General features: G+C 40.1%; 1 protein-coding gene across 1 annotated transcript in view; it reads left to right on the top strand.

Moving 5' to 3' along the window:
• The window catches only part of LOC138432626 (contactin-associated protein-like 3), a 246,906-nt gene that overhangs the window by 107,365 nt on the left and 123,155 nt on the right, over window positions 1-16,386 (top strand). The window contains exon 4 of the mRNA XM_069574064.1: window positions 6,963-7,110. Within this exon, the coding sequence (XP_069430165.1) occupies window positions 6,963-7,110 (148 nt within the window). The remainder of the gene's footprint in view (window positions 1-6,962; window positions 7,111-16,386) is intronic.

Below are 16,386 nucleotides of genomic sequence, written 5' to 3'. Positions count from 1 at the left end.
AGAAATGTGTCATTTATTTATTTTCAAAGGAACTATTAATAGTTCTATATAAGACCAAATAATGTAATTTCCTAAAATTAGAATGATTTAAGATAATCACATGGGTACCAGTATGTATGTGCTGTGCTTAGTCGCTCAGTCATGTCTGATTCTTTGTGACCATAGCCCACCAGGGTCATTTGTCCATGAAAATTCTTCGGACAAGAATATTGGAGTGGGTTGCCATTCCCTCCTCCTGGGGATCTTCCCAAACCAGGGATTGAACCCAGCTCTCCTGCATTGCAGGCAGATTCTTTACCATCTGAGCCACCAGGGAAGCCCATGAATACTGGAGTGTATAGCCTATCCCTTCTCCAGGGGATCTTCCACACCCAGGAATCGAGCCAGGATCTCTTGCATTGCAGGCATATTCTTTACCAGCTGAGCTACCTGGGAAGCCCACATGTATGTATATATACATACACACATACAATCCAAATATTGATTAGGATTAAAATCACATATAGTGAATGTTTTGTATGCAGATCTCAGAAACTGTAAACAGTAAGTTCTTAAGCTCCTGTATTCATAGACTATTAGTATTGATTATTCTCACTTGAAGTATTTCTCAAAGAGTATTCTGTCTTAAATTTCAATAAAACAAAACGAGAAATCCCTTTTGTTGTAGAGCATTATCATCATACCAATCTGCAATACAGTTTGTATTCAATAAAAAGAGTACTTCAGAAAGAAGTAATAATGTATAAGGAAAGTTTAAAAAGTTAAATATCATTCCTAGCAAATAATTTCATTTCCTAGCTAAAATAAATATCAACTTTGCTTCTTAGCGTCAATTATAATGTTGGAATTACAGTGAATGTAGAAAGTGATGTTCCTTTCCAGTTTACCTGGATATCATAGATATTATGGAGTAGGAAATGGCAACCTACTCCAGGATTCTTACCTGGAAAATTCCATAGACTGAAGAGCCAGACTTCAGCAATACGTGAACCGTGAACTTCCAGATGTTCAAGCTGGTTTTAGAAAAGGCAGAGGAACCAACATCTGCTGGATCGTGGAAAAAGCAAGAGAGTTCTAGAAAAACATCTATTTCTGCTTTATTAATTATGCCAAAGCCTTTGACTGTGTAGATCACAATAAACTGTGGAAAATTCTGAAAGAGATGAGAATACCAGACCACCTGACCTGCCTCTTAAGAAACCTATATGCAGCTCAGGAAGCAACAGTTAGAACTGGACATGGAACAACAGACTGGTTCCAAATAGGAAAAGGAGTACATCAAGGCTGTATATTGTAGATATACCCTGTTTATTTAACTTATATGCAGAGTATATCATGAGAAACACTGGGCTGGAAGAAGCACAAACTGGAATCAAGATTCCTGGGAGAAATATCAATAACCTCAGATATGCAGATGATACCACCCTTATGGCAGAAAGTGAAGAGGAACTAAAAAACCTCTTGATGAAAGTGAAAGAAGAGAGTGAAAAAGTCGGCTTAAAGCTCAACATTCAGAAAACGAAGATCATGGCATCTGGTCCCATCACTTCATGGAAAATAGATGGGGAAACAGTGGAAACAGTGTCAGATTTATTTTGGGGGGCTCCAAAATCACTGCAGATGGTGACTGCAGCCATGAAATTAAAAGACGTTTACTCCTTGGAAGAAAAGTTATGACCAACCTAGATAGCATATTAAAAAGCAGAGACATTACTTTACCAACAAAGGTCCGTCTAGTCAAGGCTATGGTTTTTCCAGTGGTCATGTACGGATGTGAGAGTTGGACTGTGAAGAAGGCTGAGTGCCGAAGAATTGATGCTTTTGAACTGTGGTGTTGGAGAAGACTCTTGAGATTCCCTTGAACTGCAAGGAGATCCAACCAGTCCATTCTGAAGGAGATCAATCGTAGGTGTTCTTTGGAAGGACTGATGCTAAAGCTGAAACTCCAATACTTTGGTCACCTCGTGTGAAGAGTTGACCCATTGGAAAAGACTCTGATGCTGGGAAGGATTGGGGGCAAGAAGAGAAGGGGACGACAGAGGATGAGATGGCTGGATGGTATCACCGACTCGATGGACATGAGTTTGAGTGAACTCCAGGAGCTGGTGATAGACAGGGAGGCCTGGCTTGCTGCAGTTCATGGGGTTGCAAAGAGTTGGACACGACTGAGCGACTGAACTGAACTGAACTGAAGAGCCTGGTGGGCTACAGTCCATGGAGTCAAGAATAGTTGGACACGACTGAGCACACACATGCAAGTGCTTGGATATTGAACCTCAGATAAAATATTAAGAACAGCTTGCAGAGTCTGACAGATGAGCTGTCTCTGCCAGATGCAACAATGATATCCCAATATCAGCCATGGCCAAAGTCCTCACAGCCATGACTTTTGAAACGTTTACCTATAGGTAGGCAGTGGGTGGCTTACATTTCAGATATTTTTCTCAATTAATACTCTAAACATTTTATCAAACTGGTTTTATAGACAAAAGAACTGTTACTTCAACAGACAATATCAGCTTAGTACCACGTCCTAGGCAGTGGTGGAGCTGAGAAAATGCTAGTTCTACACATATCAGCCTGGGGTCCAATATAAAGTTGGGGAGTGGATGTTGTTGAGTTCTTCTTTGGAGTAGAGAGGCTGTAGAAAAGGTTTACCTGATCTTGGCGTAGCAGTTGTAACATTTGAAAGAAAAGATGATATAGGTCAAAGAGTTTACTTTCATTGAACAGGGAGGCCTGGCGTGCTGCAATTCATGGGGTCGCAAACAGTCGGACATGACTGAGTGACTGAACTGAACTGAACTGAACTGAACTGAACTGAAGAGCCTGGTGGGCTACAGTCCATGGAGTCACGAATAGTTGGACACGACTGACTAACTATTCAAAAGACCTTGATTCAACTAATCAAATGACCTTATGGTGACATTTCGTTCATTAGCCAAGAAGCAGCACCACAACCTCTGGAATATGCATTCTCATTACATTTGAGTCTTCTCTTTTCTTATTTCCATTTGTTTATACCAAGGAAATCTCCCTGGTGGTGATGGTTCACAAACTTGATTACCAATTTGGCTCGGTTTGATCTGGTTGTTAAACCTGGCCCAGCATTTTGCAAAGCTAAATAACTAGGCAGACACCATTCCCGGCTGATTTAAGGAGTCTTGCTCTTTGGTGGCATAAATACATCTGGCTGTTTATATTAACTGCCTGGCAGGTTAGGTGGGTTTGTCCTTGTACTGCAAGTGAGCATGAGAAAGCATCAACCTCCTTTTGTTCCCTGAGTTTATTATTATTAAATGGAGGTCTGTTGTGTGACATCTTTGATTTCTGAATAATGAAATTTTGTGAGATCGAAGAGTGTAGAATTTGAAGGTAGCCCATCCCAAAATAATTCTATGTTTTATGTTTTGATTATGGGTTCCAAAAATTTGGTGGAATTTAGATAGCTGTAACATTTGACAGTAGATTTCAAAAGAGACACATATACCTAAGAGACCTTAGTCTTTGTTTTCAGAGCTTAAACTGGTCAGGTCTGTAGATGGGACAGCGTTTTCTGTTAAGATGCTGTGTTATACTTAAGAATACCTTATGTGGTTATGGCTTCCCTGGAGCACAGACCACCTGGGAAAATTGGTTAAGAATATTATGAAGAATCAATGGAAACAATTTTAAAAAGAGATATAGAGCGATTCATGGTGTCACAAAGAGTCGGACACGACTGAGCGACTGAACTCAACTGAACTGAAGAGTTTTAAGCACAGAAACTGGGACTTGTGACTCTAAAATTCTCAAGGTGGAAAGAGCTGGTAAAAGTCCTGGTTCATTGGAGGCTATAGGAGGTCCTAGGGCTCAGGTGGAGAGAAAGAGGAGCCCTGCAGTTGGATTACAAACCAAACTTGGATCCACTTGCCCACATGCAGTAAAGCCAATCTGCTGACATTGAGTTGTGGTGAAGGAAAGTAAAACATTAACTGCAGGGTGCCAAGCAAGGAGTCCCGGTAGGTAGTGCTTAAAGAGTGATTAATATTATATATATGAAATCTAGAAAGATGGTATTGATGAAATCATTTGCAGGGCAGCAGTGGAGACAGACATAGAAAACAGACTTATGGACACAGTCGGGGTGGGAGGAAGGAGAGGGTGGGATGTTTGGAGAGAGTAACATGCAAACATCTATTAACATATATAAAGTAGATAGCCAATGAGAATTTGCTGTATGACTCAGAGAACTCAAAAACTATGTTGATGTTTGGCAGAAAAAAAATACAATACTGTAAACCAATTATACTTCAATTAAAAATAAATATATATGTATTTTTTAAAGGACTCAAACTCCCCAATGGCTCAGGGGAAGATTTTTTAAGACAGGTAAGGAAAGGGGGTTGTGAGGTATGTGATCAGCTCATTCTTCTGACTGGTTGGTGATGAGATAATCAGAAGTCAAATCATCAACCTTCTGATTCCAACCAGTCTGGGATCTATGTGCTTATGGGCAGCTTATAGTTAACTTCTTCCACCTGATGGAGGTTTTTATATTTTCAAAACAGCTCAAAGGACATGGCTCAAAATAATATTTATAGCCCTTGAGGAGGTACTAAAGGTCTTTAACTCTAATAGCTAAACTTATTATTTTGCTTTCTTTCTTTCTTTTTCCTTTTTCTTTTTTTGCATTTTTTCACTTCTATGATTAAATTTACTCTTTGGAACTCAGGGAAGGCCTAGGAAGCTAAAGTTTCTCTATAGATAGGAGACAAGTGGAGGGCATGGTGCAGGGGAGTCTCTTCCAGGAAGGTCCCATGTGATCCTGCTTGGTTTCACATGGTTTCTCTTTGAAAGCAGAGTCAAAAGGAATTCTTTACAGATGACTTGTGATGCTCTTTCAGATTGTCATGAAACTTCGGGACAGAGATTGATGTACAGTTGTTAATGTACCAAGATTGGCAAGAGGGCAGAGGTGAGAGGGAAGTAGATTCTATAATATGAGGCAGCTAGATTCATTTCATCTGAAACCCACCCATCATTTTTTAAAGTACAGTAAACTCTGGGGCTTCCCCAGGGGCTTAGTGGTAAAGAATTCACTTGCAATCCAGGAGCCGCAGGAAATGCAGGTTTGATCTCTGGGTTGGGAAGATCCTTTGGAGAAGGAAATTGTATTCTTGTCTGTAGCGTCCTATGGACAGAGAAGCCTACAGGGGCTACAGTCCATGGGGCTGCAAACAGTCAGACAAGACTGAAGCTACTTGGCATGAGCTCATGCACAATAAACTCTGGGCTTCCCAGGTGGGAAGCCTGGGAAATGGTAAAGAATACACCTGCCAAGCAGGAGAAGAGGATTTAATCCCTGGGTCAGGAAGATACCCTGAAGAAGGAAATGGCAACCCAGTTCAGTATTCTTGCCTGAGAAATCCCATGGACAGAGGAGCCTGGTGGGCTACAGTCCATGGGGTCACAAAGAGCCAGGTGCAACTAAGTGACTAAACAGCAGAACAGTACACACTATTAAAGAGGCTGGCCAGGATGACTGGCGAAGTTGCATTGGAATGCACTTCCTGTGTGTCGAAGTTGGTGCTGTGTTTATGCAAGCTTTCTCACCTACATGTAAGTCTTTTTAAAATGAATAAGTCATTAGTAACATTTCTATAATTGATGTATATGCATACAACAATATCCATTTTTTGGTTTCCCTACTTTCTGATATTTACATTAAAAAGAACACCATGAAAAAGAAGTCATACTCCTTATAACAAGTTTCTTTGCTCTCATGCTGATCCCTTCTAGCATGAAGCCAGATGCCACTGTTGAGAAATCACACCTCTTATCTTGTGGCAGGTGGCGTTGGTGTGTTTCCCCAAGCACCTTTTAAATACTGATGACTTGGGGCAGCCTGACAAAGCACAGTGAACACAGACCAAAATTTGAATCCCCACGATCTTGTCCTGGCCACAGTGGAGACAGCTGTCATGCCTGCACAGACTCTTCATTTTCTTGGGTTTGAGTTTTGCATTGGTGGTTCAGCAGTGAAGAATCTGCCTACAGTGCAAGAGATGCAGGTTCAACCCCTGGGTGGGGAAAATCCCCTGGAGGAGGGCATGCTAACCCACTCCAGTATTCTTGCCTGGGAAATCCCATGGACAGAGAAGCCTGGCAGGCTACAGACCCTGGAGTTGCAAAGAGTCAGACATGTCTAAGTAACTAACGTTTTTGCATTTATAAGTTAAGGGTTTTGAACTAGAACACTGGTCAGATCCCCCCACCTCTCAAGTTTTAGGGTCTAGGATTCTTTTTGTACATCCTGCAAGCTGGCATTGTGCTTGTTTGTCCTGAAAGTGAGGCTGTGTATCTTGACTACTTGGAGATTAGAAAATGATTTAGGTGGGGGCTGAGCAACTTTCTAAAAGCAGGTCTTCGAAAGCAGCAGGTTTATAGCCAGTTTAATGGTGCCATTGAAGCTTAAACTACCGTACAAATAAGGAAAGTTTAGATGATGATGACTAATCCAGGCACTGAAGAGAGATTGTCACATGCCTCAAATGTTAGCAGAGTTGCTCTAAAGCAGCCATGAATTTGCATACTAACAAAGTGAAGCATTGTTTGCTCATTATTAGCCTGTGAGGTGGAGAAGGCAATGGCACCCCACTCCGGTACTCTTGCCTGGAAAATCCCATGGACTGAGGAGCCTGGTAGGCTGCAGTCCAAGGGGTGCTAAGAGTCAGACATGACTGAGCGACTTCACTTTCACTTTTCACTTTCATGCATTAGAGAAGGAAATGGCAGCCTAATCCAGTGTTCCTGCCTGGAGAATCCCAGGGATGGGGGAGCCTGGTGAGCTGCCGTCTATGTGGTCGCACAGAGTCAGACACGACTGAAGCGACTTAACAGCAGCAGCAGCAACCTGTGAGGTGATAGCAGGAAGATGGTATTATGCAGACACATTGATTCCTTTCTCTGTTTTCTCTCAGGGTTTTCCAGGAAACACAAATGCAGACAGTGTGGTGCACTACAGACTCCAGCCTACCTTCGAAGCCAGATTCCTGCGCTTCCTCCCCTTAACCTGGAACCCCAAAGGCAGGATTGGGATGCGGATTGAAGTATATGGGTGTGCCTACAGTAAGTGGCGGTTTATTCCTCAGATGAGATTTTTGATGGAATGTTGTGTCTAAACACTAAACTGAAAACGGAACTTTACTTTTTCAGCCTTTTAAATATCTGTGCAGGCAGAACTGATTTTATGGAAAGTCTTGAAAATATTACAGTTATTTTAAGGTTAAATTCAGAGGAGGAGCCGAAATGAGCCTTAAAATCTTAGATTCTCAGAGGTTAGCCGAGTATCTGTTATATAGCGGGCACTTCATAAAATGAACAAAGCTCACAGCAAGAGCAGTTATATTTAGTGTGATTGATGGAATGATCCTCCTGGGGGAACACAGGTAAGAACAGATGTCCCCATGTTCCCTGGTCCTCATGGCGATTCCCTTTTCTCTCTACTTGGGTTGCTGTGGAAACTTCTTTTGAACATCATTTATGTTTTATGTCTTCCGGCTTTTCCCCACTGTCAATAAAAGCAAAGATGCTGGCAGTCAATTTGAGCATAAAGACAAGCATAAAAACATTCCATGAAATACATGGGGGATCAAATCTACAGCTGCCATTTTGAACGTCTAGAATATACTGGTATTTTGTAAGCGAACACAAAAATGGAAAAGTTAATTTAAAATATAATCTTCTGGAAAACTGGAAGAGTGATCTGAAGAATAAGTTGGCTGGGAACACCTTGGGGTTTTTGTCACACTTCATTCTGTCCCTGATCAAAGGATTAACTTTGTAGAGAAGTGTAACCATAAGATGTACCATACACAGGATATTTAATATGTCAGATCCTAGCTCCTGCAACAGTTTCTCATTCAACTCCCACTCTAACCAAATGAATTCAGTATAGTGGTAACCTCACTACTTCAGAAAAGAAAGAAACCAAACCTTTGAGAAATTAGATGTTTGTGAGAGCTATTACATACTGGATCTAAGATTTAAAACTGTCTTTTTTCCTCATTCTGTATTCACGACTACCATACTATTCAGACATTGAATTCTTTATTCCCTCACTGGTCATATATGAATTTACCTGCAGAGAACTGGATTGTATGTGGAGGATGCTTCTGAGATTATTTATTTCTTTGTCAGGAGTTTATGAGAAGTCATAAAATTATACAAAGCAAAGATATTGTAACATGATCATGGGGCATGGGGAATAGAGGGGTTGGGTTGGAAAAGGAATCTTTTTGACATTCAGTTTTCGAAGTAAAGGTTGTGGGCAGTAAGGTGGGGGTAGGGATCGTGCTTGTAAGATGAAACAACATATATAAACTGGGGGAGTAGAAATTTAGTGTTCTTGTGGTACAGGGATGGGTGTGGGCATGAGTTGTTGAACAGCAGAGATCAGTTCCACTTTGATAACCCCCACAGACAATGGGTGGTTCTGGAGCTGAGGCTCACCCAAGCCACCCATCCCACATTCAAGGGTTACCTTCAGCCTCTGTTTCATACCCCTTCCTAATGGCATGTTCTACTCTGGCTCTGCTTTCTAACCCCACCTCAGCTCCCTAGTGTTTATGAGTCCATGGACCATGCAGCATAGGTGGTGCTGGGTTGCCATCAACCTATTTTCCCTCTTTCTGTTGATCATTTCCTTCCATCCTTTTGGTTCTGGGGTCTGTCAGTGTGCTCACTGCTGTGATGGTTAGGATGCCTGATATTTAGAGTTTCTCTTTGATCCCATGAAATTAATGTCTCCTTCTCCCATTACTCTGGAAGCAACTTCAGGTTTACTGACTTCAAAGCAGAACATGCTCTTTGATGGGGATTTGCCGTTAGCTTGATGTTTTTCGTGAAGAGATACTACTCCAGTTTCTTGGGTTAGAGGTCAGTACCAGGAAGATCAAAGCTGTGTGTCTGGTGCCTGAAAGGGCCAGTTGACTGTACAACTGTCAAGAAACCTGCGTGCATCCTAAATTCAGCAAACATGAATTGTTGGACACAAGGGACTCCTAGCATAAAAATGCAAACAGGAAATAATCATCAGTTGTAAAACAACACAAAATATATTTCTCAATATTAGTGGCTCTGTTTTGTCTTCATTCTTATTGTTAATAATGATTCAAGTGTAGCACTTTGCATTTTTATTTTTGGCAGTAATTTAATGTGATTTGCTTTATAGCTCAAAGTGATAATTATTATCTTTTTTTATGTGTACTTCCTCTGCCCTGTTGTTAGTGAGAGAATGTCCAGATTGCTTATCTCTTTTCAGTTTCATCTTTTTACATTCTATTTACAATGATATTTACTATTCCTATAAACACTGCATATTTTCATGGCTTCTTGGCTTGGCATATATATTTTCACTAACTGAAAAGCCCTTCCCCCATTTCTAGAGTAAAAGTGAAAAGTATCAGGTCTTCTTAGAGTCCCTATTGACCTACACACCAAGGCCAGGATCTGGCATGGGACTCTTCACTTTCCCCTGCCCCTCCCCTCTCTAGTATTCCCATCCATTCAATGTTAACATTTCCTATGTACTTGTTCTAGGCTCTATATTCTACCCCAAATTGGTCTCTGAGCTTTCATCCCATCTCATAAGTTTTCAACAACATTTACATACAGTCTGATTAATTCCAAGTTGACATCCTTGACACAGGTCCAGAAGCCCCAGACATCTGGCTGCTGCTGCTGCTGCTAAGTCGCTTCAGTCGTGTTTGACTCTGTGCGACCCCATAGACGGCGGCCCACCAGGCTCCCCTGTCCCTGGGATTCACCAGGCAAGAACACTGGAGTGGGTTGCCATTTCCTTCTCCAATGCATGAAAGTGAAAAGTGAAAGTGAAGTCGCTCAGTCGTGTCCGACTCCTAGCGACCCCATGGACTGCAGCCTACCAGGCTCCTCCATCCATGGGATTTTCCAGGCAAGAGTACTGGAGTGGGGTGCCATTGCCTTCTCCGCAGACATCTAGACAATTCTCTGCAGTTTCACCATCATTTCTTTAGTGAAGTTGTTAGTCATCTTTTGGGTCTTTTCTGCCATTTACTTTGACTCCACATGTTCGTATTGAGTGTCATTTTCAAGTGCTCCCTTGTCATATTGTGTTGTATTGTAATGTAATTTTATATTGTAATGTAATTACACAGTTGTAATGTAATTTTATATTCATCACTGTGTTTACTGTTGAGGTGAGAGAGGGAAGAAAGGAAGAGAAGAAAGGAGGGGAGAAGAAATGAATTCATAGTTCGTGAATTCAGAAATGTAGACTAGATAGGCACAGAATGGGGACCCCCATCAGGGTCTACAGTCATCCATGTGGCACTTCCGTCCTGTGTCAAATCATGCATTGAAAATCAAATGGGTTAAGAGGGAATGGAACATGTACTTGCCTGTTTTAAAACCTTGTGTTTATTTTACTTAAAAAACTACATTGATTGTTGCAGTGAAAAATGTTCTATGTAACAACTGCGCCATGTGTCAATGTTTATAAACCTGTTCTTAATGTTTTACAAAAATAAAGAATGTTTATTTTGTAATATTTGGGGAGAATGTTGAGAGAAAAGTCTGCATATGGAACTTCCTTCTGTTAAGCACTGATTCTACTTGAAATAGATTTCAGTTTAGAAAATGCATTAATAGGAATAGAGGAACATAGGATGAAAGGATAAGTAGTCACCGTGACAAATAAAAACTCTGGAAGTTAATAATGATCTTTAGTCATATGAGAGAATGTTGCATTATCCGTTACAATTATGGAGAAAGTAGAAAATATTCAAACTAGATTAGAAAAAGTATTAGTTCAATACATGTTTACAAAACTTTTACCCCATGCAAGCCACCCTGCTGAATAAAGTGAATGAGGCGCAATCTCTGTCCCCAAGATACTAAGGAGTAAGTAGAGGTGAAGGGAAATGCCTATTCTTTGTAGATCAACTAAATTTGGGCATGGATTTCTTGTTCTCAATTTGTGTCCAAGTATAAAGATTCCCTGGAGAAGGGAAAGGCTACCCACTCCAGTATTCTGGCCTAGAGAATTCCATGGACTGTATAGCACATGGGGTCTCAAAGAGTCAGACATGGCTGAGCAACTTTCACTTCACATAAATAGAAGACGGGGCTTCCCTATTGGCTTAGTGGTAAAGAATCTGCCTGCGATGCCAGAGATGCAGGTTTGATCTTTGAATCAGGAAGGGCCCCTGGAAAAGGAAATGGCAACCTACTCTAGTATTCTTGCCTGGAGAATCCCATGGACAGAGGAACCAGGAGAGCTACAGTCCATTGGGTGGCAAAGAGTCAGACATGACTGAAGTGACTTACCACTAACAATAGTGATGTAGCCCATGCCAATTGTGGACTAGACATGTTTCAGACATTGCTGTACGGACATTGCTGTATAGATATTAAGTTTTTTAGTAACAATATAATTAGTGTTGTGTGGGAGAGAGTTCTTTATCCTTTTACAGGTGAGGAAACTGAGGCACAGAGAGGTTGAGTAAGCTTCCAACTATGGAACCAATATTCAAATCCTTACAGGACAACTTCACAGATTCTTTCTCTGAGCAACTGTTCTGTGTTATGAAGGGCTGTTTGTGGGACCAGATCCAGAGGCTCTAAAGACATCAGCATTAACTTATTCTCCCTGCTGATAAAATGGCAAGCACGTGTGGGGTTTTCTTTAATAATATTGTTCAGTTCAGTTCAGTTCAGTTCAGTCGCTCAGTCATGTCTGACTCTTTGTGACCCTGTGAATCGCAGCACGCCAGGCCTCCCTGTCCATCACCAACTCCCAGAGTTCACTCAGACTCACGTCCATTGAGTCTGTGATGCCATCCAGCCATCTCATCCTCGGTCGTCCCCTTCTCCTCCTGACCCCAATCCTTCCCAGTATCAGAGTCTTTTCCAATGAGTCAACTCTTCGCATGAGATGGCCAAAGTACTGGAGCTTCAGCTTTAGCATCATTCCTTCCAAAGAAATCCCAGGGCTGATCTCCTTCGGAATGGACTGGTTGGATCTCCTTGCAGTCCAAGGGACCCTCAAGAGTCTTCTCCAACACCACAGTTCAAACGCATCAATTCTTCGGCACTCAGCCTTCTTCACAGTCCAACTCTCACATCCATACATGACCACAGGAAAAACCATAGCCTTGACAAGACAGACCTTAGTTGGCAAAGTAATGTCTCTGCTTTTGAATATACTATCTAGGTTGGTCATAACTTTTCTTCCAAGGAGTAAGCATTTTTTAATTTCATGGCTACAGTCACCATCTGCAGTGATTTTGGAGCCCAAAAAAATAAAGTCTGACACTGTTTCCCCATCTATTTCCCATGAAGTGATGGGACCAGATGCCATGATCTTCGTTTTCTGAGTGTTGAGCTTTAAGCCAACTTTTTCACTCTCCTCTTTCACTTTCATCAAGAGGCTTTGAGCTCCTCTTCACTTTCTGCCATAAGGGTGGTGTCATCTGCATATCTGAGGTTATTGATATTTCTCCCAGCAATCTTGATTCCAGCTTGTGTTTCTTCCAGTCCAGTGTTTCTCATGATGTACTCTGCATATAAATTAAAGAAGCAGGGTGACAATATACAGCCTTAACGTACTCGTTTTGGAGCCAGTCTGTTGTTCCATGTCCAGTTCTAATTGTTGCTTCCTGACCTGCATACAAGTTTCTCAAGAGGCAGGTCAGGTGGTCTGATATTCCCATCTCTTTCAGAATTTTCCATAGTTTATTGTGATCCACACAGTCAAAGGCTTTGGCATAGTGAATAAAGCAGAAATAGATGTTTTTCTAGAACTCTCTTGCTTTTTCCATGATCCAGCGGATGTTGGCAATTTGATCTCTGGTTCTTCTGCCTTTTCTAAAACCAGCTTGACCATCTGGAAGTTCATGGTTCACGTATTGCTGAATTCTGGCTTGGAGAATTTTGAGCATTACTTTACTAGCATGTAAAGATGAGTGCAATTGTGTGGTAGTTTGAGCATTCTTTGGTATTGCTTTTCTTTTGAATTGGAATGAAAACTGACCTTTTCCAGTCCTGTGGCCACTGCTGAGTTTTCCAAACTTGCTGGCATATTGAGTGCAGCACTTTCACAGCATCATCTTTCAGGATTTGAAACAGCTCAACTGGAATTCCATCACCTCCACTAGCTTTGTTCATAGTGATGTTTTCTAAGGCCCACTTGACTTCACATTCCAAGATGCCTGGCTCTAGATCAGTGATCACATCATAATATTGTTACTGATGCATTTATCAAAATATAGCCTCAGTTAATAAAGCAAATGTTTATAACATGTGACATTGGGAAAACACTTCCTATTTTCAGCTAAATATCACATTTCCTCTACTCTCTTTGGAATGTAGGTTCTGTACTCTTACAAAAGAGGAAACTATTGCTTTCTATTTCAACACATAATGAGTGACTTCTGTGTCAAGTACCCCAATTGTTTAAATAATTGAATTACATACAAAAGCATTTTATAAATATGAGGATTTCTTGTAAAAGTTAAGTATGATGCTAATTGGTAATTTGATGCACTATTTTGGTGTTTTCATTCAAATTAATATAGCAGATTATTTGTATTAGTTGTGGGCATATAACATTTGATTTGCTCTTATAGGAGTACAGTAGCAAAAATTGTATGCTTAGTGGACTGGTGGAAACAAGTTCATCTTAGCATTCATTACCACTAAGCCCTGAGACATGAAAATTGGCTTCTGCAGGTCATAGCATGATTGATGATTTGAAGCTAAAGGGGGCCTCTACTTAGTGGAGATTAAACTCAAGGAGGATCACCTAGAGTTCTCTGCCATTCATACTTGGAGAGCTCATTGCTACTGACCTACTGAACAAAATACTCTCTACCCCAAAATATGACTATCTTTAAAATTTTTACATTTAGCTTTTACAAATCATGTTTCAGTGTTTAGTGCTAAATTTTAAAATATATGTATATATTGACTTGCCAATTTGTTTTCAATATTCAGATTAGTTTATGAACACTTGGTAGTGAATGATATTTTATAAAATAGATCCTGTTCAATGACGCTTATTATAACTGAGTTTCCAATCTAAATATTCTATGTGATCATGTGTATTCTTATTTGTTGTGGGGGCTTACCTGGAGGGCTTCTTGGTTAACACTGCAGCCCAGGTTTTGAACCACGGTTGGCGACTTTCCAATGACTATGTGTAAATTTTGTATAAAGAGTATTTATTGTGTGATAGTTTGATACCTAGATGATCTTGATTCTTTGCATTCTTTCTTTCCAAACACTTTCACCAGAGAAGAGTCTTTGTTTCTCCTATTGCCATCCTGAGCTCTAAGACATTTCCTTGTCACTTTAGTTTCCTAGCAACCCACAGTAAGACATTAGGTATTACAGGTGCAATCTGTTTCTTCATGATAGTAGAAATGAGAAAGTGAGGGAAGAACTGTCAGTTCCAGGAGGGCAGGCCATATCTGTCCTCTCCTGTTTTGTCCCAGCATCCAACAGAGTTTATGATACTTGCATCAATATACACTGCAAATAAAGCTGTGCTTGTGGAATGGATGGAAATTAGTTTGAGGTTGGGGGATAGGGAAGATGGAAAGAAGTGGTTTTTTAATAAGAAAGTTTTGTTATACCAAAGCAAAATCCTTGCCAAAATAGAATTTGAAGCTATGGAAGACTGTGTATAGAAACCAGTCTGTTATATTATATACAGAAATATATAGCCAGGAGAAGAAATATTGACCTATTCTTTACCCCATAAAATATATATTCGAGAATAGTCAGAGTCTATTGAATTATGTAATAGGAAAGTCAACAAAAATAATGACATTTGTGATTTCCTATATGAAATAGGATTTTTTGATATTTCAATCATAGAAAAGTCACAAAATGTCTGGTTGTGAGTTCATTCTTACTGCTTGACCATCAGGAGCCAGGTCCAGGAATAATTGCTAAGTGGTTCTGCTGAGTGGGGGATGGCAAACTTCTGTAAAGGATCAGCCAGCAAATGTTTGTGGATTTCCAGGTCCTTATACTCTCTGCCAACTCTTCTTTGTTTTCAAGCTTGATTCTTTTTAAATGAATCTTGAAAAATTAGCTCATGGGACTGTACAATAACAGGCTGCAGCGTGATGTGGAAGGTTTCAGATGAAAGGAAGCTTAAAAGTCTGGATTTCTAAAAGCAGTTTTTGAATTTTATCTCTTTAGTAGCCTCTTCAATTGAGCTCAATTATTATCATTTAAGATTTTAGTTAAACTGTTATAAGATACATGATTTTTAAGTGGTTACATATCTGTATTATAATTTAGTCACTTTAGGCTTAAAAAAATCTGTCAAAATACGTGTTGAATCTGACTCATAAAATATAATTTGATGACTCGCAGGTGGTTAATTGTTCTAGAAACTAGTGTTAGTGGTCACATTAGAAAGAGAGTCAAAACATTAGGATAAAAGAATTTTTTCAAAGCTATGTTTTTGTGTTTCTATCACATAATACATTTTTCATGATTCCATTTTGCCTGAGGAGAATATTCCGGGAAATATAATTTAGGTGCTTTAGAGCAGTGATTCTCAAAATATAGGCATAGATCAGCAGCGTCAACATCCCAGGGGACTTTTTAGAAACCCAGATACTCAGGGCCGCCCCCTCACACATACACACACCTGGTCAGTCAGAAACCCTGAGATAGAACCCAGCAGTCTGTGTTTGACAAACACTCCAAGAGAGTCTGAGCCATAGAAGATGAGTATTACTATTACAAAGCAATACAGCAAGAGGGAAGATGAGGAAAAAATAATTCAATCAAAATAATCCTGGGAAAATCACTTACAGAAACAAATTTATTAGCTGACTAAAAAAATAAGCCTTAATTATTAGCATTGCCTTTCAGTGACACATAAACTGCACTGCAAAAATGTGAAAGCATTTAAATTCTTTACTATCAAGTTTTCATTAGTTTATTATTATCTAATACTCTAAGGCACACATTTGAATTTAACAGAGTTATGTTTTGATTAATCATGTTTATTTAATTATGCAACAAAGAATAATTATTTGATTATATGGCTTAGAGACAGAGTTCAGTGTTTATATATTTTACATTTTGTATGTGAATCAAAGAGAAGAGGTGGCAAGAATACACAGAAGAACTGTACAAGAAAGATCTTCATGACCCAGATAACCACAATGATGTGATCACTCACCTAATAGCCAGACATCCTGGAATGCAAAGTCAAGTGGGCCTTAGGGAGCATCGCTACGAATAAAGCTAATGGAGGTGATGGAATTCCAGTAGAGCTATTTCAAATCCTAAAAGATGGTGCTGTGAAAGTGCTGCACTCAATATGCCAGCAAATTTGGA

Source organism: Ovis canadensis, chromosome 2 (genome assembly GCF_042477335.2).
Source record: "Ovis canadensis isolate MfBH-ARS-UI-01 breed Bighorn chromosome 2, ARS-UI_OviCan_v2, whole genome shotgun sequence".
Classification (NCBI taxonomy): Eukaryota; Metazoa; Chordata; class Mammalia; order Artiodactyla; family Bovidae; genus Ovis; species Ovis canadensis.
The sequence above is the reverse complement of the archived record's forward strand: the minus strand, read 5'-3'. Positions and strand labels throughout refer to the sequence as shown.